This window comes from Oncorhynchus kisutch, linkage group LG13 (assembly GCF_002021735.2).
Source record: "Oncorhynchus kisutch isolate 150728-3 linkage group LG13, Okis_V2, whole genome shotgun sequence".
Lineage (NCBI taxonomy): Eukaryota > Metazoa > Chordata > Actinopteri > Salmoniformes > Salmonidae > Oncorhynchus > Oncorhynchus kisutch.
The window spans coordinates 61,280,834-61,304,256 of NC_034186.2; the positions used below are offsets into that span (position 1 = coordinate 61,280,834).

Sequence of the window (23,423 nt, forward strand, 5' to 3'; positions counted from 1 at the left end):
AGGGAAAGGTTTTGCGATATTTCCCGACAGAACGCGGCCAGCAGCTTGCTCAGGGACCAATCACAGTCACCCTGACTACGCAGAAGACCACGCCCACCCACGTGGAGCGAATGATTGGCATGCAATATCGTGACCAGAGCCTCAAACGCACCGTCATACACCTACAGTTCACCTCCTGGCCTGAGCTGTGAGTCCACACAGTAACAACTGAATAACCACTGTATGCATGGAAATTAATATCTGGCTATCGAATACCATTTCACTTCTTCTCTCTCCCTCCCCCTCCCAGGGGTCTTCCTGAGAGCAAGAGCAATCTAATCTGCTTCATCCAGGAGGTTCATGGATACTACCTGCACCAGAGGCCCTTACACACACCTATTGTTGTGCACTGCAGGTAACACACACATGCTATTTTATTAAGATCACCAAACATCATGATGATTAATCAAAACCAAGTGTATGTGAGTATTGCCACGAACCCGGTCTCTCTCCGTGACCTCAGCTCTGGCGTGGGGCGTACCGGCGCCCTCTGTCTGCTGTATGCAGCGGTACAGGAGCTGGAGGCAGGGAACAGCATCCCTGACCTACCTCTACTGGTCAAGAAGATGAGGCAGCAGAGGAAGAACATGTTACAGGAGAAGGTTAGAGACACACCTAACGACCTCATGCTTTACAAGGGGTTGAATGTGCAGTCTCGTAAGAGTGACGTCACATAGGCAAGTTCTCTAGTAAAGCTCAAGCCCAGTGCATTGAGTCAGTGTTGTTTGTTGGTGTGATGGCTCTTCAAGTTGTCTCCTCTCTCTGGTGTCTGTCCACAGCTGCACCTGAAGTTCTGTTACGAGGCGGTGCTGAAACACGCTGAGCAGGTCCTCCAGAGACACGGCTACCTCGCTACCGCCCCCTGCAGCAAGACACCCAGCACTGCTGCCACCAAGGTGAGCCCAGTCTCTCACTGAGACAGTTTTTGATCCTTTTGGCATTCAGGCTTTAGGGTCTCAGGCACCTGAGTGGATAGTGAGTAGTGGTGATTGAAGTCGTAAATATGCTCCTATTGAAAATGTAGTTGGAAAAACAATTTTATTTGCACTCGATGTAAGCTAAAATTGAGAGGCCCTATAGATGGGTTAGCTGACAACGTCACGAAAACTATGTGCACGCTTCAATGGGGCAGAAGGATATGAATTGTTGTGATTCTGGATGGTCAGATAGCTAGCAACAATGACATGAAACTGCCATGTGGGGAGTTGTTTCAGCTAGTTTTATCTTGTTTTCACTAGCTAACCAACATCTGTAATGATGTATTTGAGAGACATTGTGCACATTTATGAGAGTGTTCATTGTGCACATTTATGTTTTCAATAAACATTGGAGACAAAATATAGTTTACATGTTGTCAACAATCTAAGCCAACCCTGTCTGTTTTGCCCCATAGTTGCGCACGTTTCGCTGCTGTTGCTTGACAACCAACCCGTCTATGCGACACTACTACTCACTCCTGTCTAAATATTGTCTGGTTGTCTTTTCCCTGTAGCCTTACTCTCGCCAGGAGTCGCAACAGGACATAGTTCTGGGAGGTGACATGACCATCAGCTCCATTCAGGCCACCATCGCCAAACTCAGCATCCGGCCTCCCAGTGCCACTGACCCAGCCATGGACCCTGTCCTCGACAGTGGCGCCTCCTCTGGTCTGGAGGACCAACCCTTCAACCCCCCCACCGACCTGCCCTTGGATAGAGAGCTAGAGCCAGCCCCCGCCACCGCCCGGGACCCCTCTCCCAGCAAGACCCAACCCTCCTCCCTCAGTCCCCTACTCTGCTCCCCAGAGAAGGTTCAGTCCCCATCACCCAATGGTGTGGATGCCACCGCCCCTTCCTCTCCCCCCACAGCCAATAACCATGCAGTCCCAGAGGTGACCCCTGATCCAGCCCCTCCCTCTGGCCCAGCCCCAAACTCCCTGGAGCTGCTGGCCTCTCTGACTCCCGAGGCCTTCTCCATGGAGGGTGGTGGGTGCAAGGGCAAGCACCGTGTCACTAAGCAGAGCTTCCTGCAGCCTGCCGAGGGCCAGGGCCTCCACCAGGGGCCCAGCGAGGAGGGGGGAGACGACCCCCTGAGCAGCCTAGACCCGCTCTGGAGCCTCAACAAGAACTGAAACACAGGAGCCACGACGCCCTCTTTCTTTCTCACTTCATAGCCGTGTGTCAAACTGACCTGTAGCCTTTAGTACTAGTTCTTCTTGATTCTCTGATTCTTAGTTAATGAACCAAAATGACTAGAATGGTGGAAACTCCAAGAATCACAACTAGAAGTGCTTAGTGGTAGGGGCTAGGGGTTGGTTTGAACCTGGGCCTTTCTGTTGCTTCAGGGGTCATACATTCCGCCTCCCATCACTGGTGGCCTGGCTGTGCTTCTGGGACCAAATCATGGAGCACTCGTCTTTTCTTTCCTTCTCTTTGTCTGTGTTTCTACCTGTACCAGATGGGACTGTTCTTCACTCCATGCTTCAGAGCTGGCCACTCGGCATCACTACAATCCCAGCACGCCCTCCTAGCAGCAGTTTCTATGGTCCCCTCGTACAGCTAGTCGCTCCAGGCACGGGGTTGGCTTGGGCTCTTCATGTGGACTAAGATGATGGCGGTAGTGACTGATATGGTTGCACTAAGGTGACGCAGACAGAGGCCAAAGGGTGGGGGAGGAGCCTGCAGACGAAGGTGTCGTTGTGGTAACCGCATGCATACATGAATCGGCACATCTTAAGATTTTTTTCTTGTCTTTCATTAACACTGTAAATATATCTTGAATAAAATGTAGACTACCCTCATGTTATTACGTTGTCATGGTTTTGACCACTGTATTTAAAATACACACCCACAGCTTATGGAATGTTTGAATTGATGTATGGCTTATTTCTCAAGTGAGTATCCACTTTTCTACAAAAATCAGACTACAGACCACATGACAAGGTATCAAAGCCTCTTTATTTGGAAATTAGTACAAAGTTTTGCTCCCGTGTTAAAAATAGTCCAGAACATTTGCTACCGCCACTAGTCTGTGTACCCTAGCCAACCGAAGGGCGGAGGGGGGGCAGAGCAGGCCTATGATTCCACAAAAACAATATTTACACCGGTTTCTCTCTGCCCCTCCCTCCGTCAACAATTTTGTAGGACCAAAAGGAACAGATCAAGGGGACATGGGCTGTGTTCCAATTATCTTAAATGCTTCCCTTCTCATCTCCTTTCATCACTACTGATAGTACAGTGGCAGAACACTGGGAAACATATGTAAGAAAGGTCCTGTTCCATAAACGTTCTAATGTTTGGAGCATAGTGCTCGCAATACCAGTTGTGCGGTTTAATTCCTGCATAGGCCACATATTGTGACTGAATGTGTGTGAACTGCTGCAATGGATGGATGTCTGTTAAATAACATTATTTGCAAGCAAGGAGATAAGGAAAGGCAGCTTAAAAGGACTTGGAACACAACCATATTTTACATCCTTCAACATTCATTCCTTAGAGACCCAAGTCATCATCATCAACCCCTACCACACTGCCAGAAAGAGACCATTTGGTCAGGAAGTAAAAAATGATCTTCAAATTAGAAGTGAATCTACACACTCTAAAGCATTTAGCTATTATTTACACAAAATAAATGAGAAATGTTACAATAGAACATGGGAGCACAACTCCAGTCCGTCTGGGTTTTCGTTTGTCTTCAATTCATGTTATTGATAAACCAGGAGACGTCGCAACACTTGACTAAAGCTGTCCACCCTGCATTCACAAGTCTGATGTGTGTGTTTCTGAATGTCTTTCTATACATTATGTTTCAAAGTGTGTGTGTGTGCATTTCAGAGGGTTAAGAGTTAGTGCACAAGTTAGTGTGTTATATTTCTGTATGTAGAAGTTGAGGGGATTTGCTTTTCAATATCAAGCGTCACGGATCTACATTCAGCTATGGGTGTAAGTAACCAAGTAGGCTAATGTCAAGCCCACTACACGCTCTCTGCATTGCGTGTGTCTGCAGGCTAGCGCTACGGTCACTCAGAGCTAAGGGGCTGGAAGAAAGGTTGAGTTAGTAGAGGGAGTCCAAGCTAGAGGGTACCATCAAACTCCTCATATTCCTAGTCTGAGGCCCTCGCTGACTCCTTTGCTCACTTAAAGACTGGCTGGGCCAAGGTGGAGTTATCACCACATTACTGGTACACTACCCATCCTCTCCTGTTATGCCTGATAGGGTTCTCAAACTCACAAGCAGAGAATTACAGAGATAAGAAATAAGGGAAAGTAAAGAGACAGTTTCATTGTATTGGGAAAAAACAGACAGAGAAACTCAGTTGTGAGATGTTTTTCAAGAGGAAGCCATTTTAGGCATGTAAAAAGTAACGTGATTTCCCCAATGGAACCTTTTAGTCAGAGAACAAGACATATACAATGGTAGCATGACAATGTTACTAACGTAAAACAGTGCAATTGAATGTATTCACAATCTCAAATGTTCTGACATTTCTCCTGGGCCCAGTCAACATGGGAAGAGAGCAGCAAATGTAGAGCTGCCACACCTTCAGATGCACATCTCAAATTCAAGCAGAAAGTGTAGAGGTATAGAGCCTCCTACAGCTAAAAGGGCTCTTAGGGGCCCAGATGGGTCCTCTTACAGCAACAGTAGCCCTAAGATCAGAGCCTGAGGCTTGGTAAGGCAAGGAACCTCCCCCCCTCAATCTCCAACTACAAGAAAACACTTCAGTTCCAAAATATTCATATTACAAATATTCATCATAACCAATGTTTTAAAAAATAAACAAATCTAACCCTACATTTATGACATCTGCACATTATATTATGCACATCTCAAATTGTTACTTTAAAATGTATCACTAATAAATAGATTTAAACATAAAAACAACCCCCTCTCAAGGTGCATTTCATTACAGTAATCGTATCCAGTTATCTCACACACACACACAATAATGAAGGATTTTTGTCAGCAGTGTTTTCACCATAAAAGGGACTGTTTCTTTCCCAGGACACAAAACACACACATGCTAGTAACTGCTTAGCTTAGCCCAACAGCCCTTAGACCTCATGACATGAGCCTGCCACACTGATTGGCTGGCGTGGTATCAAACACTCCTCCAATGACAGCATCATAGAGTGCAGTGACAGACTGATTGTTGGATGGTAACCCCTTGGATACAAACCCCCTGAGCTACTAACAAGGTCAAGGGTCATCTTTCTGGTCAGACAGACCTCACCCTGTGGCAGGTTGACCACTTGTAAGTCTGTCTGTCTGTACATCTGTCTCTCCAACCAGACATTAGCTTTATAAAAAACGTTATGTATTGCTATAGAAATGCCCTCCCACCTAATCGGGTGAAGTGCTAAGGATCTAAATTAGCCAATCATGTCAACTCTTTCCAAGAAGATTGTCCAACTGCAGCGTAGTGTAGGGCCAAAATGAGTTGCGTTTTCAGGTATCCCCATTGTCAGCACTGACCATTTCATCTACAGGCCACTGTGTGGCGCCTGTCCTAGTTCTGCTACTGCTCAGTCCAGCTTCTCCAGCACCGAGGGTACATAGACCAGGCTGAGCTCGGAGCCAAAGTCGCAGACGATGGCGGCGTTGTTCAGCACCACAAGCTGGCGGACCCCTTGGCCGTCGCTGCTCTGGCCCAGGTAGACCGTCTGGAGGAGGTCCCCGAAGTTCAGGTCCCAGAAGGACACACAGCCCTGGCCCCCTGTCACCAGGAGAGACTCAGAGATGACCCCCAGACTAGCACCACAGCCCACCTCCTAGGGGAGAGGAAAAGAAAGGAAAATTGGGATTGAAGCAGACGAAGAGGCATAAACTATCGTTGAAAAACAGGAGACTAGTTTACACACACACCCACCCACCTGCTGTATGGAGTAGAGCTTGATGCCCGTGCTGCGGTCCCAGATGCAGATGAGGTCGTCAAGGCCGCTGCTGATCACGCACGATGTGGTGCACACCAGCGAGGTCACGTCGCCGCGGTGACCGTACACGTGGCTCACCCGGCTGCCCGTCAGCACATCCCACAGACAGATTGCTCCGTCCTGCCCCCCACTGGCCAGAACCATGGTCTGCCACACGACAATGACAATGACTGATACTTCACATATTCATTAAGTACATTTGCTACGATGTGCCCTCCTAGTAAGGGGGGCTTACACTCAAACGGATTAGTATAAAAAATATCAGAATTGGGCTGCCTGTGCCTTAGTGACTCATGCACACCCAGCAAGACTGGTACACAAGGTTCGGAAAAGGTGGTATTTTAGGAGCAAGTTGAGCCCATTGCTACATTGTATAACTATCCCTCTGGGGGAAATTATTCAAGGGAGCAGGTTTTGGGTTGGAATGCAGTTAGACGAGTTTAGCCATTGGAACACAGCTTTGGGTTACAAGGCTGTACCATCGGATGGGGGGGGGGGGGATACAGACTGTACCATTGACTAACCTGGTCTATGTAGATGGCAGTGATTCCCCCAGAGTGGCCCTGGAGCGTGAAGAGACAGCATGAGTCCTCCAGACGATATACCTGACACACACAGAAGGGTTTCAGTGTGTGTGAGTGAGTGTACATTTTATTCTGTTTTAGGTTGGTGAATGATATACACAGGAGTCCACATGTGTGTGTGTGTGTGTTTCTGTGTGTGTTTGTGTTCTCACTCACCCTGACCGTGTGATCCTGGCTGCCAGTGACCACTCTGCCGGCAGCGGCTCGCAGCACCGTGATGGGTTTCTGGTGGGCACACTGCACCGAGCGCGTCAGCTGGCATGAGATCACATCCTCACTGCTGTAGCAGGGCGAGGGCGGTATGTTACTACGCCCGGGAGGACCTGGCACGTGCACACACACACACACCCACACACACACACACACGTCTACAGTTAAAACGCTCCAAAATTCGAGACGTCACAAAATATCAAAAGTAACCATAGCCGGAGACACCTTACTTGATAATTAGTTAACTACCCAGTTGATAGCTACCGTAGTACTGCCCGGTCAATAACGTCTCCAAGAATGACCAGGTGACTCCAGTTGTTGACATTTTACCGATCGACTTTCCAAGCATATTAGACATACACTGAGTGTACAAAACATTATGAACACCTTCCTAATATTGAGTTGCACCCCCTGTTGCCCTCAGAACAGCCTCAACTCGTCGGGGCATGGACTCTACAAGGTGTCGAAAGTGTTCCACAGGGATGCTGGCCCATGTTGACTAATGCTTCACACAGTTGTGTCATGTTGGCTGGATGTCCTTTGGGTGGTGGACCATTCTTGATACACACAGGAAACTGTTAAGCGTGAAAAACCCAGCAGCGTTGCAGTTCTTGACACACTCAAACCGGTGCACCTGGCTCCTACTACCATACCCCGTTCAATGGCACTTAAATCTGTTGTCTTGCCCATTCACCCTCTGAATGGCACACATACACAATCCATGTCTCAATTGTCTCAAGGCTTAAAAATCCTTCTTAAACCTGTCTCCTCCCCTTCATCTGCACTGATTGAAGTGGATTTAACAAGTGACATCAATAAGGGATCATAGCTTTCACCTGGACAGTCTATGTCAAGGGAAAAGCAGGTTCCTAATGTTTTGTTCACTCGGTGTATATTGACATCATTGGGTCGTTTGACAGTGTGTGTGAAGCTCACCTCTGTACTGCAGTAAGCCCAGAGGCTTGTTGATGTCGACAGTGAAGAAGTCTAGAGAGCCGTCGAGTCTGGCCGCCACGATCCTGTTGTTGAGGAAGGCCAGGGCCGTGATCCCCGAGACGCCGTCTTCATTACTGCAGCGTAACGAGCCCTCCACTGCATCCCACAGCTAACCACATAACACATTAGTACACTTGCCCTGGCTTTTTCTCACTTTCCCTTTGCCAATTTCTCCTACTCTGACTCTCTCTCCTCTTGCAAATATTGTTTCCTGCTTTCTCATTATGACTAACTCCTCTCTTTCCCCTTCTCATCTCATCCACTCCCTCTGCACCCATCCCGTTCTTTCTTTCTGTTCTACAAGGGAGCATCATAAAGTGTCTAGTGACGGGCTAGGGGGGGGTCGATTTGGGATTGGGTCTCACCTCCAGTTTGCCGCTGCTCCTCCCAGCAGCGATGAGGTTCCCCCGAAGCTCCATGGCCCACACGGCGCTTTCCCAGTCCGGGGTTCCCTGGCCCTGTGGAACAGGGGGCTGGATGTACCCCAGGCTGCGTCTCCTCTGGGGAGGGGGTCCCGATGGGGGGGAGGGAGAGGGGTAGGAGGCAGTGAGGCCCGGCGAGGGAGGCTCGTGCTCTAGGTAGGCTCTCTCCACCAGCCCACCGAAGTCAAAGCCATCCCTGGGCGGGGTGAGGAGGAGGTGGGAGGGGGGCTGGGAGTCGAAGTTGGTGTCGATGAGGGGGGTGAGGTCGGGTTGGTCCTCAAAGAGGGCCGGGCGTGGGGTGGTCCGCCGCCTGAGGGGATAGCCCTCATCCTCATCGAAAACCCTGCCCCCTGGTTCTGTCCCGCCTCCCAGATTCTCAGGTTCGGCCACACCCACGGCGTCCCAGCCATCCCGTTGTTCCCAGCAGCCACTGCTACTACTCCGCCGCAGCCTGACAGAGAGACAGTTTAGTGTTCAGGGAAGGAGGCTGGATATGCATATAGGAGAACAGGAGGGAAGACTATGTTGGAAGAAATAAAGGACATGGGAATGGGAAGAAGGGTGAACACAGACAAAAAGTTAATATTGTACATTTATTATTCAAATAATACAAGTTGTACTCCGAAGAGGTGGATGGTGCCAGGCCATATAAACATTATGCATGAATACAAGCATGAACTGTCCATAGGTGTGTGTATGTAATCCTGTATTGGCCAAGGTGACCTTGTGTACATGGCACGTGTGCGTGTCTTACCCATGTTTAGGAATGACAGTGAGGCAGTCTCCAGTCTGAGCGTCCCACACACGGATCTGTCCTGCCAGACAACAACTGGCCAACAGCATGCCATCACTCGCCAGACACTCTATATCCTGGGAGGGGAGAAAGAAAGAAAGAGAAACAGAGAGATAGAGAGAGGAAGGAAGAGAGAGAGGAGAGATACTTGTAAATAATGCAAATGAACAATGGTGTGTGTGTGTGTGTGTCCAGTCTCTCACCATGCTGTGTCCACGCAGCAGCAGGGGGGAGATCTCGCTGATGGGTGGCGAGTAGCCGTAGTCGTCACAGGGCAGGTCACCGCGGCGACGGCGTCCATGGGCCACTCCGTTCTGGCCGTAGTTGCGGGGACAGAGGACCCGGTAGAGACAGAAGAGCAGCAGCACCAGCAGAACCCCTGCCGCCAGGCCCAGAGCTGCTACCCTAGAGAGAGAGGGGGGGGGTTAATAACCTGTTTGCTGCCTTCTCCATACGTGCCAATAAAGCTGGTTTGGATTGCATTGAGAGAGAGCGAGTTAGAGACAGAGAGAGAGTACCAATGACGGGGAGACCAAGTCATCTCATGACCCGCACAGAGCATCTTACAACGGAAACACTTGAACCTTGAGAGAGGTGTGAACTACGCAATGGCGTACCGACGTAAATCCTCAGCTCGTCAGAATGACATTCCATAACATGACCGACTGTTTATTGTCCCACCATGAGGAAAGCCTGGAAAGCAGAGCCGTATGTAATGGGTCCAGTGTGTCCCTCTAGTGGAGACGGTTGCAAAGGCAGAAGCCTAAAAAGCACCTGTCGTGTAGAACGAGTCACTGCCATGCCGCACGGGTGTGACCAGCTCGACATGCAATACCAGTCCTGAAACCACGGCAGAGTCTGATTGGTCCAGCACACGTTCTCTCTCACACATGCTCATGCATGGAGTCAGCGTGTACATACTGACTTTATTGTCCCCTTAGGGAAAGATTATACCCATGTGGTGTGCACAAACTGGCTGCACATAGCACATGTTCAAGCCAACCACACCACTTCAGCGGAAGTATGCTAATGTGCACCGTTAAGAGCCAGGAACAAAATGGTTGTTTTTCCTCACCTTATGGTTGCACTTCCATTCACACTGCAACAGAAAACAGCCTTTCCATTTGAGGCTTGAAATTATGTTAGAAAATGATCATACTAATGTAATTCCATCACCGCCACAGGCCTAACATAATAAAATAGTGTCTAACATTGATTGGCAACCAGTTTATTTGTTTATGATTACCGGTATTATAAAACAGGCTGAGGGAGATTCTCTGACGGTTGCCTCAACGAAGACTGTCCCCAAACAATATGATTTGCTGGTTTTAAGCATTAAATGTTCAAATAGCTCTTTGCTGACTGTTGCTGGGTGCTATCGTCCTCCATCAGCACCGGCCTGTACCCTACCTGCACTAAGCTCTCTCCTGGCCCCTTACATCCAAACCGGACACGTCGCGGGCGCGAGCATTGAAAAATACATTTAGAAATCCATGTTACTCAATTATTGCACCCACACTGCTCGCGCACGCCAACGAGCGTCTGCGTTGCCAAGGGCTAAAATAGAACTCCTTTCTATTGCTGATGCAGATCGCACTGCAAGTCCTGCCTCTCCCATCTCCTCATTGGTTTATAGAAGCAGGTACCCACGTGCCATCACCTCATTGGTTATATGCACGTGGGTGATTGAAAGACGAACTGTTTTGCAGGTCATCGTGGTAACGCTATGAAAGTTTACCATATAAGTTCAAAGATGAAAAAGCCTGGAAGGAGGAGAGATTAGAAACGATATGGTTGACCGTTTTATGTGTGGATTAATTGTCGGAGTAAAGGACCTTGTGCATTTCAGGTAAAATAACAACTCAATGTTTATATCCCAGGACAAATTAGCTAGCAACAGCAAGCTAGCTAAATAGGACAAATTAGCTAGCATGTGAAAGCTAGCTAAATAGGACAAATTAGCTAGCATGTGAAAGCTAGCTAAATAGGACAAATTAGCTAGCATGTGAAAGCTAGCTAGCTAAATTGCCATACATGATTAATGCTTTTTGACCTGTCCCCAAATTAATGTAATTGGTTCATAGTTTGCTTTGATATTTTAACCTGCGTGTTGTGATCGCGTTTGGTGTGGGGGGACAAAATAAATGTATGCACGATGGCACACGCGCGCAGCCGGTTTGGGTTCCGTGTTACACTAAGTCTGAATTTGTCCTGCAAGGTGACCTAAACTTAGACATGCTTAAACCACCTGACCAAGTCCAAAAGCAATGGGACTCCGTAAATCTTTCTCAGATTATCACCAATCCCACAAAGGATGACTCCAAACACCCAGAAAAGGCTACTCTCCTCGATGTTATCCTCACAAATAATCCTGATGGTGTCAGTCTGGTGTTTTCTGTAATGACCTTAGTGATCACTGTTTTACAGCCTGTGTTCGTAATGGCTGCTCAGTGAAACGACCTGTCCTGATTTGTCATAGATGCTAAAAAGCTTTAATGAGCAAGCCTTCCTTCATGAATTGGTCTTTGTAAAATGGTATAGAATCAGATTGATCCCCTCTGTTGGAACTTATTATTTTTATTTAATTTTCAGTGGTATTGTTAACGTTTTTGGGATAGGGGGCAGCATTTTCACTTTTGGATGAATAGCGTGCCCAGAGTGAACTGCCTCCTACTCTGTCCCAGATGCTAATATATGCATATTATTGTTAGTATTGGATAGAAAACACTGAAGTTTCTAAAACTGTTTGAATGATGTCTGTGAGTATAACAAAACTCATATGGCAAGCGAAAATCTGAGACAAATCAAACCAGGAAGTGGGAAATCTGAGGTTTGTAGTTTTTCAACTCAGCCCTCATTGAAGATACAGGGTGATATTAGTTATGTTTCACTTCAAGGCTTCCACTAGATGTCAACAGTATTTAAAACCTGTTTTGACGATTCTACTCTAAAGGAGGGGCTCATAAGGGCTCTTTGAGTGAGTGGTCTGGCAGAGTGCCACAGCCTCGGTCTGGCACGCTCACGTGGAAGGTAGCTACGTTTCACTTCATTTGTACAGACAAAGGAATTGTCCGGTTGGAACATTAATGAAGTTTTATGTTAAAAACATCCTAAAGACTGGTTCCATACTTAGTTTGGCATGTTTCTACGGGAACTTTTATAAACTTTTTGTCCGACGTTCGGTGCGACCTGAACGCGCTTTTGGATTTGTTTACCAAACGCCCTAACAAAAGAAGATATTTGGACATAACTGATGGACATTATCGAACAATTCAAAACATTTATGGTGCAACTGGGATTCCTGAGAGTGCATTCTAATGAAGATCATCAAAGGTAAGTGAATATTTAAAATGCTATTTCTGAGTAATGTTGACTACACAATATGGCGGCTATCTTTTTGGCTGTTTTGTAGTCTAAAGGCTGTACTCAGATTATTGCATGGTTTGCTTTCTCCGTAAAGATTTTTTGAAATCTGACACAGCGGTTGCATTAAGGAGAAGTTTATCTAAAGTTCCATGTATAATAGTTGTATCTTTGTCAATGTTTATTATGAGTATTTCTGTAAATTGATGTGGCTCTCTGCAATATCACCGCATGTTTTAGAACTACTGAACGTAACGCGCCAATGTAAACTCAGATTTATTTTATAAATATGAACTTTATCAAACAAAACATACATGGATTGTGTAACATGAAGTCCTATGAATGTCATCTGATGAAGATCATCAAAGGTTAGTGACAAATTTGATCTCAATTTCTGCTTTTTGTGACTCCTCTCTTTGGCTGGAAAAAATGGCTGTGTTTTTCTGTGGCTTGGTGGTGACCTAACATAATCGTTTGTGGTGCTTTCGCTGTAAATCCTTTTTGAAATCAGACACTGTGACTGGATTAACGAGAATTTTATCTTTAAAATGGTGTAAAATACTTGTATGCTTGAGGAATTTTAATTATGAGATTTTTGTTGTTTTGAATTTGGCACCCTGCACTTTCACTGACTGTTGCGGGGCGGAACCCCAGTCCTAGACAGGTTAAGGATGCTGCCCCTATCATCGCAAAGCCTATCTCCAACCTTTTTAACCAGTCTCTCCTTTCTGGAGAGGTTCCCACTGCTTGGAAGGCAGCCACAGTTCATCCTTTATTTAAAGGGGGAGATCAAGCTGATCCTAACTGTTATAGGCCTATTTCTATTTTGCCCTGTTAAAAAAAAACTTTATCAACTGACTGGCTTTCTTGATAGCTATATTATTATCTCTAGTATGCAATCTGGTTCCCGCTCAGGTTATGGATGTGTCACTGCAACCTTAAAGGTCCTCAATGTTGTCACCATTGCCCTTGATTCTAAGAAATAGTGTGCTGCTATTTTTATTGACTTGGTCAAAGCTTTTGATACGGTAGACCATTCCATTCTTGTGGGCCGGCTAAGGAGTATTGGTGTCTCTGAGGGATCTTTGGCCTGGTTTGCTAACTACCTCTCTCAAAGAGTGCAGTGTATAAAGTCAGAACATCTGCTGTCTCAGCCACTGCCTGTCACCAAGGGAGTGCCCCAAGGCTCAATCCTAGGCCCACGCTCTTCTCAATTTACATCAACAACATAGCTCAGGCAGTAGGAAGCTCTCTCATCCATTTACATGCAGATGATACAGTCTTATACTCAACTGGCCCCTCCCTCGATTTTGTGTTAAATGCTCTACAACAAAGCTTTCTTAGTGTCTAACAAGCTTTCTCTACCTACAGGGGTTGTCTGTGGGGAGAATGTCCTTCTCCCCACAGGTGTGATTACTACCTCTGAGGGTTTAGAGCTTGAGGTAGTCACCTCATACAAGTACTTAGGAGTATGGCTAGACGGTGCACTGTCCTTCTCTCAGCACATATCAAAGCTGCAGGCTAAAGTTAAATCTAGACTTGGTTTCCTCTATCGTAATCGCTCCTCTTTCACCCTAGCTGCCAAACTAACCTTGATTCAGATGACCATCCTACCCATGCTAGATTACGGAGACATAATTTATAGATCAGCAGGTAAGGGTGCTCTCGAGCGGCTAGATGTTCTTTACCATTCAGCCATCAGATTTGCCACCAATGCTCCTTGTAGGACACATCACTGCACTCTATACTCTTCTGTAAACTGGTCATCTCAGTCTACCCATTGCAAGACCCACTGGTTGATGCTTATTTATAAAACCCTCTTAGGCCTCACTCTCCCTATCTGAGATATCTACTGCAGCCCTCATTCTCCACATACAACATCCGTTCTGCCAGTCACATTCTGTTAAAGGTCCCCAAAGCACACACATCCTGGGTCGCTCCTGCTAGCGACGGGAACAAGCTGCAACAAACACTCAAGCTGGACAGTTTTATCTCAATCTCTTCATTCAAAGACTCAATCATGACCGCTGTGGCTGCTTTGTATGATGTATTCTTGACCTTTGTGCTGTTGACTTTGCCCAATAATTTTTGTACCATGTTTTTGTGCTGCTACCATGTTGTTGTCATGCTGTGTTGCTACCATGCTGTGTTGTCATGTTTTGCTGTTATGTTGTTGTCTTAGGTCTCTCTTTATGTAGTGTTGTGTGTCTCTTGTTGTGATGTGTGTTTTGTCCTATATTTATATTTTTAATCTCAGGCCCCCGTCCAGCAGGAGGCCTTTTGCCTTTTGGTAGGCCGTCATTGTAAATAAGAATCTGTTCTTAACTGACTTGCCTTGTTAAATAAAGGTTAAATCAAATAAAAGCAAGAGTTTCAAAGGATTCTGTCCTTGATTGGACAACCATAGAGATACCATAGATTCTACTTTATTCTGGGAGAACCATCCAGGCCCCTCCTCCTTGACTTGACCCAAAGATTCTAATAGGTAAATCTCCATCTGTGCCTGGCCTGTGTTCCAGAGATGAACTTCACAACTGTGGCCTTTATCTCAGATATGAACCGTGAACACTGATCTGGGTTTCACAGATGACCATGACCTGATGAATATGATTCAAACCTTCCACTTCAAATGAAAAACCTCCCTGGCGTTACACATCACAGTGGACACAGTTCCAATGTTGGATCCATTTTAATATGCTATTGGTCAAGGACGTAGTATACTGCAGGAAAAACACTGGTGGTCTTAAGCAACACAGCACCCCCTCTGCCCAATTCTGTTTGTTCTAATAGAAACATTAACGTTGGCAGTACTGCCTGTTGCTTTGAGGAACCTTTGCCCCCTACTACCAACAAAATAGAACTAGGGAAAACACAGTTGAGAGACTATTTCACTCAGTCCCAAAACCACACCAAACATCATCCACTCCACCATGACATCGTCAACCCACGGACATCTTACGAGTAACCTGACAGACAATCAGATGAGACGGTAGACAGGAACAAAGTCTGTGAGTCAGTGAGGGGGTTCATTTTGCATGGCCCTGTGCCCCGGGTGGGTGGGGGCACCGATGCAAAACGAACCTCGCCCAATATCCAGTCAACTCAACTATAGAGATAAGAGAAAAAACGATTTTCTCTTTCTTCCTACCGTTTTTGAGATAACCATTGACACAGTGACGGACTGTTTGGCTGTGTTTCGTTTACAAAGTTAGAAATAGGAAGAAAAGAGAGGTGTAGGACTAGCGTTGCAAATCCTGGTTGGACAGTTTCGGATTTCCTGCTTACTCCTTCCTGATTCTGAGATTCTTCCAACCAGGATTTGGGGAAAACCATTGAATTTATTGAAAGTTTCCGGAATTTTGCAACCCTACAATGCAAACATATTCTGTATGAGATGTGGGTTTGGACTGTGTGGATTATCACTGAATCTCTTGGCCTTGACACCATAATCGTTCACTATAACATTGATCTTTCGCCTGCACAGGAGCATTAGCATGGACTTTGAAGTGGTGTGCACTGTGCATGGGTGTGTGTGTGTGTGTGTGTGTGTGTGTGTGTGTGTGTGTGTGTGTGTGTGTGTGTGTGTGTGTGTGTGTGTGTGTGTGTGTGTGTGTGTGAAAAACATGAAGTGCATGGATTGTAGTAGGGGGAATGTTAGTCAATCAGTAGTTTGAAGGCGTTGGAAATGGAGGTTGGTGTGTGTGAGAGTGTGTCGGTACTGACTTGTAGAGCGTGAGGTCTGCGGGTAGGTCGTTAGTTTTGAGGCTGGGTGGCGGGGGGTGGCGTGTGTCCTGGGGGTGACGCGTCTCGATGGCCTCCCGGGGGCTCAGGTGAAGCGTGACGGGAATGACAGGCAGGATGCTGATGTATCTGTGGGACAGAAAGGTAACAAAATGACATTTCCTACATTAATCAATGAATTTGACCTTTCTTCCCTTCCATAACCCAAAAGCATGGTAAGTAGGGTCAACAGTGGCACAAACACTATGCACATACACTCACACCCAATAAACACACACAGTAACTCATTCTAACTCCCCTGACCTACCTCTTGGCCAGAGTAATATTATAGTAGCTGAAGAGCGAGGGCCAGTGTCTGAAAGACAGCCTCCTCCAGCCCTCCTCATCCTCCGCCCCCCAGCTGATCTGGGGCACCAGGGGTGGGGCCTGGGCCTGGTGGGGTACTCCTTCCCTGGGGGCCCCGTGGTGACCCTGGGACTGGTTCTCTGGAAGTGGGGTGGGTTCAGCGGGGGCAGGGAGGACACTGAGGGTGCTGGCGGGGTCCCCTCCTGGTCCAGGGAAGACCGAGGCTACTCCCAGGTGGGGGGGCAGACCCCCGGCCCCGCCCTCCCCCAGGGGGCTCTGTTCAGACACCTGGGCTGCCAGGTAGGTACGGAGGCCAGCGGGGTCCGTGTAGGCCAGGATGCCAATCCAGATCACTGTACCCACCTACAATAATACAGGGATAGAGGGACATGTCAATGCATACAGAGAACTACTTCAAGGAAGGACTGAAAACGTTCACACAGTCATACAGAGACAGACAAATACTGACAGGCGAGACAGAAGGTAACACACACAGACACGACGGCCCAACAGGCAGACTCTCTGTGAAAAGGCCTTGAGACAGTCACCCTTTTTCACACTGCATGTTCTTATCCCAGTGCTAACTCACCCTCCTTTCACACAAGCATTTGTTAACACTGGAATATGGTAACTTTCCCCAAATTCCCAGAAAATCCAGTTGGGAAGATTCCCGGAATCAGATGGGAATAAGCAGGAAAAATCATGAATCTTCCAATCCTCATTTCTGTGCATTTAGCAAAATAATCGTGCAACCCTAACTTAAACCGTCTTTTCAGGAAGTGCCCCTAGCCAGTCTCACCATGATGAAGCGCTGGGCCAGACGTGTGCGGGCCAGGAAGTAGACCACACGGAGCCTCTTGGGCAGACGCAGGTTCCTGAAGGCGGGCGTCTGCAGGGTGATGGTGTAGGGCGAGGGCCGTGGGGGAGGAGGCGCCTCCCGAGGGCGCAGGGGGCCCGGTTTGGGAGGGGGCATCCCCGCCTCGGCCGGGAGACGGCGGTTCAGATCGGCCAACTGTGTGTGTGAGAGGACAGTTTTAGGGTGCTTATGTGGGAGAGTGTAACATGTATGAGAGTACATGTGTATGGTACATGTGTATGGATTAGTGTTAGAGTATGCATGTATCTATGACTGTAACAGAGGAACAAGGTGGATAAGAGGAACAAAGGTGGATAAAGAGAGACTGTCAATATTTTACTGAGCACTATAGACTGAGGAAATGACTCATGGATCAAGAGACCTCGCCATCACATGGCAAATGTGTGTGTGTGTCTATGACCTCACCTCCATGCTGTAAATTACTAAGGAAAGCACTGTTGACAGTGTGTGTGTGTGTGTGTGTGTGTGTGTGTGTGTGTGTGTGTGTGTGTGTGTGTGTGTGTGTGTGTGTGTGTGTGTGTGTGTGTGTGTGTGTTCACCTCCATGCGTCGGATGTCAATGGAAAGAACTGTGGTGAAGAAAAACATCTGAAGGAAGAAGTCAGACACCAGGCCCACCACAGCAAACAGACAGAACTCCTGGAAACACAGAAATAAACAGCAGGCCGCTCATAACATACACAGTAGAAGTGTGCGTGTGCATGTTCTGTGGCAGTACGATCTACTCTGTCTATGTGAATGAAAGTGTGCGTGTACCTGTGTTCATACGCCAGTGTGTGATAGATTGGTGTGTGTGTGTTACCTGGATAGCAGGCACAAGGGTGAAATATCCTATGAGGATGATGCACAGCTCTGTGGCCATGTTCTTCATGATAGACCAGCTCTCATTACTAAGGCCTGGAGAGGGACAACACAATACCACATTAACAAATGCTTGGATTTCACGCACACACACATTTTGTTCTTATATCTTCGTGGGGATCTAAAATCAAATCCTATTTTCCCTATCCCTAAAACTTACCATAACACAAATTATTTTTTCATGGTACTTTTTTACCCCTTTTTCTCCCCAATTTTGTGATATCCAATTGGTAGTTAAAGTCTTGTCTCATCGCTACAACTCCCGTACGGACTCGGGAGAGGCGAAGGTCGAGAGCCATGCGTCCCCCGAAACACGACCCTGCCAATCATCACTGCTTCTTGACACACTGCTCGTTTAACCCGGAAGCTAGCCGCACCAATGTGTCGGAGGACATGGCGAACAGCTGGCGACCAAAGTCAGCGTGCATGCACCCGGCCCGTCACAAGGTGGCGCTTGTGACAGGCCGGGTGCATGGGTCGAAAAATGACCCGGAAATTGTAGTTTTTCTAGGTTTTTCTAGTTAAGCTTTATTTTGACATATTGCATGTGTATTTTCAAGAATGTTAAATATTTACAATTCTGTAGTTTGAATTTGGCGCCCTGCACTTTCACTGGATTTCCGTCCCATCTAGCCTAGAGAGGTTAAACCGCTGCGCCTCTCAGGAGGCCCCCTTGCACTAATTCTAACCTTAAAATAGCCTTTGTCCTCATGGGAAATGTCCCTACAAGGGAGAATTTGCCTTGCTTTTACCATCCTCGTGGGGACTTTTGGGGATTGTAGGTCCCCACAAGGATAGAAGAACCAGCCCACACACACTTACCCTGAGCGATGCGTAGTTTGACCTCCAAGTCAACAGGGGTGGACACCACAGACTTGGTGAGAACCAGGACGTTCTCCAGCCCTATCACCACCACCAGATATGGGAAGATCTCACTGACAGAGAGAGAGACACAAGCAGAGACAACATGATTACAAAGCTGTTTATTCGTGGATCAGGTGATAGATGTAAGTTTGGATGTTAGGGTGGGAGAGAGGTCAGGTTTTTCAATTTGAAGGTCGTCAAATTGTCGCACAAATAAAAAACAGGTTAAAAATAGAAAAGGGGATATTTAGTAGACAAGAGTACAGATGATGAAAGAGAGAAGGGACGATTGAAGACAGACAAGGTTTGACAGACAGTAAACCAGAGATATGCTATCATTACACGTGAAGATAAGGGTTGGAGGTCAGTACGTAACAAAACTACGACGCAGAAGATAAAGACCAAACACACGTGTTATTAATTCAACAGGCTTTATTGTGTGGCCATTGGGTCAATATGCACGACAGTGGGTATGTAGGTCTGTGTGCGTGTGGACCCTGGAATCTTGATTGATGGTTGGTGAGATTTGGATGGTGTGAGATGGTCACGCCATCCTCTACATTCCAATAAGCTGGGTGTGATTGGCCAGGTACGCCACATCAATATCTATCCCCGCCCTCTTAAGAATCCCTCCTCCCCTTTGAGTCCACATCTGTTGCCCTTGGTAACACAGTCCCCTGTCACTCACTGTACATTAATGTCTGCAGTCCCACAGTAGTCCATACAGATCAATGAGCAGGAGAGGGTCAGGGGCTTTTAGGATATATGTAGAGTGTGTGTGTGTGTTTCTTACCCTCCATTGAGTGTGGGCGTCAGGCCGAACAGGGTGCAGAGCCCCACAGACATAAGCAGAGAGCTGAGCACTGTTACCACGGCAGCCAGCGCCAAGCCCCATTTTGACTTCACCATGTCAATCTTACCTGGAGAGAGGAAGAAGTAGAGTTAGCATAGACAGAGTTTACCCACACTGGGAGGAAAGAGTTAACATAGACAGAGTTTACCCACACTGGGAGGAAAGAGTTAACATAGACAGAGGCTACACACACTGGGAGGAAAGAGTTAACATAGAGTCTACATACACTGGGAGGAAAGAGTTAACATAGAGTCTACATACACTGGGAGGAAAGAGTTAACATAGAGTCTACATACACTGTGAGGAAAGAGTTAACATAGGACTCTGTCTAACACCCACACTACAAAGAAGAATGTCTCTCAGCATGAGAGTTTATGCAGCTTTTAGTTGAAATGAGGTTTGTGCACTGTACATATTGCATGTGTGTGTATATGCCAGCATATTGTTGGTGTTGGCACACATTGGTGAGTCTTATCATGGTAGATTATTATGGTGGACTACAGTGTAGGAGATTATCCCTGGACAAGACAGGACCAGCCTTGGCTAGGACTCACACACACACACACACACACACACACACACACACACACACACACACACACACACACACACACTAATCTGGACCTTGGCTCTGTGGCCTTGACTGGGCACCTGGGAACAATATCCCAGTGAAAACGAGACGCCCACAAAGCAAGACATCCGACTTCAGCATTTCTTTTCAAACCAATCCCCCCCCCCCCCCGGCTTTAGTAATGGGACACATTACTTCAAGGAAGAATGGATGGAAAGAAGGATGCATCTTGATGAAACTAAATGAAACTAAGCCAACTCTTTCAGATCAGTGCAGATGAAGGGAAGCTCTTTAGACTATTGAGATGCCCCCGTGGCGCCCAGACTCCAGTCAGAGACTTACGTGTGGAGAAGTAGATGTAGGCGAAAAGTATGATGTAGGTGGTGACCAGGGGGATGAGCTCGGCCATGCCTATCTCCTCCTTGAAGTGCACGTGCACCATGTGGTCCTCGCGTAGGCTGCAGTTCACCGAGGGGTGCAGCTGGCGGAGACGTGCCCGCAGGCTAGACAGGAACCTGGCGTCGTAGCTGCCCAGGACCATGGTGATGGTGTAGGTGACCACCCTCTTCCTGCTGTACAGACTCACCCCTGTGTGTTTCACCGGGACGCCAAACAGCAGGTCTAACACACACACACACACACACACACACACACACACACACACACACACACACACACACACACACACACACACACACACACACACACACACACACACACACACACACACACACACACACAGCATTGAACAATATCAGCATTACCAGTCTGCCTGACATTAGTTGGGGCCAGTGTATGTGAGCAGTGAGGAGCGTGCCCAATTTGACTGGAGCACGGAGCGAGATTCCCAAAAGGCTGGAGCGTCAGCCATCTTGCCCGCTCTAATTTCGCTTCAAAAAAGTAGCGCTCACTTCAGGAGCTCAGGGCATGTCCATCCCAGCATGCATTTGTAGTCTACTTGTGTGCTGCTATAGCCCCATGCTTTAGCTACAGCCACGGAGTTCACTAAATATTTTTTTATAAAGAAACTGATAAAACACACAGGTGCAAAATCAAGTTGACTTACAAAGATGAGGACCAAGAGCAAGAGAAGGAGTTTGTTGATGTAGTGTCTACAACTAGAGAATCATTGTGGAATCTGAAAAGATACGTATCCCGAAAGCATGACCGTATCCTACATCCACATGCTAAAAGAAAGGAACAAGGTTTGAAAATAACTAACTGTGTCATTGTAGCAAAGTATTTATAAACAAACAAATCTGATCCCTTAATAGAGATAAATTAGGCCATAAATATTTTGGCCCAATAGGCCTGGTACATTCCCACTTTCAAGGAGCTTCCTGTTTTGATTGGGTTAATTTGCCTAAAAAGCTTTAGGCCTACCTATAGAACATTTTTAAAACAACTCTACATCTCAGCTCAGCCTGGCAAGAGTGGCCAAAAGGGTGTTTAGCTTCCCCAGTTGCTCTGCAAGTGTGGAGAGGATATTCTCCGCTGCTGGCTCGCTCTCCAGGCACCATCGCATGAGCCTGAAGCCACAGACTGGCGTGTATTCAAAACATTTATTAAAAGGCACTGTAGACAGACTAATAAGGCATTTTTCATTTCCTTTGCATTTAATTCTAAGTAAGTCACAGCCTAAATGCCAAATTTATAGACTACAATGATTTAATACAACTAAATGTTGTTTAAATGCTGAGCACTATGTTCCTACCAGCCTGGGGTTGCATTCACAAATGCTTCACAATGTATTTCTTTGTAGGCTGCAGCCTTGAAATAATTGAAATAATAGCCTAAATCATTAGTTCCTTCTTAGGCTCCATGTCTGGCTCCTGACCTGTTTAGAGTGTTTATATGCGGTTTAATATGACATGTAGCCTATTTGGAATGATGTTCACTTCTTACATTCATCTTCACATGTTTATTCAAACAGCTTTCAGTCAAATCCATATGGTTTGGTTTCAACACTTAAAAAACAATTGGTACACCATAGTGCCCCCAAAGCTCATCACTAAGCTGAGGAGCCTGGGACTAAACACCTCCCTCTGCAACTGGATCCTGGACTTCCTGACGGGCCGCCCCCAGGTGGTGGGTAACAACAACATCTGATCCACGCTGATCATCAACACGAGGGTCCCTCAGGGATGCGTGCTCAGTCCCCTCCTGTACTCCCTGTTCACCCATGACTGCATGGCCAGGCACGACTCCAACACCATCAATAAGTTTGCAGACGACAGATGTAGGCCTGATCACCGACAACGATGAGACAGCCTATAGGGAGGAAGTCAGAGACCTGACCGTGTGGTGCCAGGATAACAACCTATCCCTCAACGTGATCAAGACAAAGGAGATGATCGTGAACTACAAGAAAAGGAGGGCAGAGCGCGTCCCCATTTTCATCGACGGGGCTCTAGTGGAGCAGGTTGAGCGATTCAAGTTCCTTGATGTCCACATCACCAACAATTATCATGATCCAAACACACCATGACAGTCGTGAAGAGGGCACGACAACCCCTTTTCCACCTCGGAGACTGAAAGGATCTGTCACGGGTCCTCAGATCCTCAAAACGTTATACAGCTGCACCATCGAGAGCATTCTGACTGGTTGCATCACCGCCTGGTATGGCAACTGCTCGGCCTCCGACCACAAGGCACTACAGAGGGTAGTACATATGGTCCAGTACATCACTGGGGCCAAGCTTCCTGCCATCCAGGACCTCTATACCAGGCGGTGTCAGAGGAAGGCCCTAAAAATCGCCAAAGACTCCAGCCACCCTAGTCATAGACTGTTCTCTCTGCTACCTCACGGCAAGCAGTACCGGAGTGCCAAGTCTTGGTCCAAAAGGCTTGGTAAAAAGCTGCTACCCAAGTCAAATGGCTACCCAGACTATTTGCTTTGAACCCCTCACCACTACCACCTTTACGCTGCTCCTACTCTCTGTTTATTATCTACGCATAGTCACTTTACCTCTACCTACATGTACATATTACCC

The 23,423-nt window shown here is 47.1% G+C and overlaps 2 protein-coding genes across 3 annotated transcripts in view; one reads left to right on the forward strand and one right to left on the reverse strand.

The window, feature by feature from the left end:
* Window positions 1–2,823, forward strand: part of LOC109902007 (protein tyrosine phosphatase non-receptor type 23) — a 29,954-nt gene extending 27,131 nt beyond the window's left edge. Inside the window, exons 19-23 of the mRNA XM_020498054.2 lie at window positions 3–187; window positions 290–394; window positions 503–641; window positions 819–935; window positions 1,532–2,823. Coding sequence (XP_020353643.2) covers window positions 3–187; window positions 290–394; window positions 503–641; window positions 819–935; window positions 1,532–2,149 — 1,164 coding nt within the window. The 3' untranslated portion in view covers window positions 2,150–2,823. The remainder of the gene's footprint in view (window positions 1–2; window positions 188–289; window positions 395–502; window positions 642–818; window positions 936–1,531) is intronic.
* Window positions 2,824–2,956: 133 nt separating this feature from the next.
* Window positions 2,957–23,423, reverse strand: part of LOC109902008 (sterol regulatory element-binding protein cleavage-activating protein) — a 29,397-nt gene continuing 8,930 nt past the window's right edge. For both annotated transcript variants that reach the window (XM_031786797.1, XM_031786798.1), the window contains exons 6-21: window positions 20,773–21,051; window positions 19,800–19,926; window positions 18,965–19,077; window positions 18,084–18,178; window positions 17,822–17,920; window positions 17,205–17,417; window positions 16,368–16,768; window positions 16,043–16,189; window positions 9,160–9,361; window positions 8,918–9,033; window positions 8,107–8,614; window positions 7,682–7,850; window positions 6,692–6,858; window positions 6,476–6,556; window positions 5,892–6,098; window positions 2,957–5,789 (exon numbers count right to left, since the gene is read on the reverse strand). In XM_031786797.1, the coding sequence (XP_031642657.1) occupies window positions 5,544–5,789; window positions 5,892–6,098; window positions 6,476–6,556; window positions 6,692–6,858; window positions 7,682–7,850; window positions 8,107–8,614; window positions 8,918–9,033; window positions 9,160–9,361; window positions 16,043–16,189; window positions 16,368–16,768; window positions 17,205–17,417; window positions 17,822–17,920; window positions 18,084–18,178; window positions 18,965–19,077; window positions 19,800–19,926; window positions 20,773–21,051 (3,170 nt within the window). In that variant the 3' untranslated portion in view covers window positions 2,957–5,543. The remainder of the gene's footprint in view (window positions 5,790–5,891; window positions 6,099–6,475; window positions 6,557–6,691; window positions 6,859–7,681; window positions 7,851–8,106; window positions 8,615–8,917; window positions 9,034–9,159; window positions 9,362–16,042; window positions 16,190–16,367; window positions 16,769–17,204; window positions 17,418–17,821; window positions 17,921–18,083; window positions 18,179–18,964; window positions 19,078–19,799; window positions 19,927–20,772; window positions 21,052–23,423) is intronic.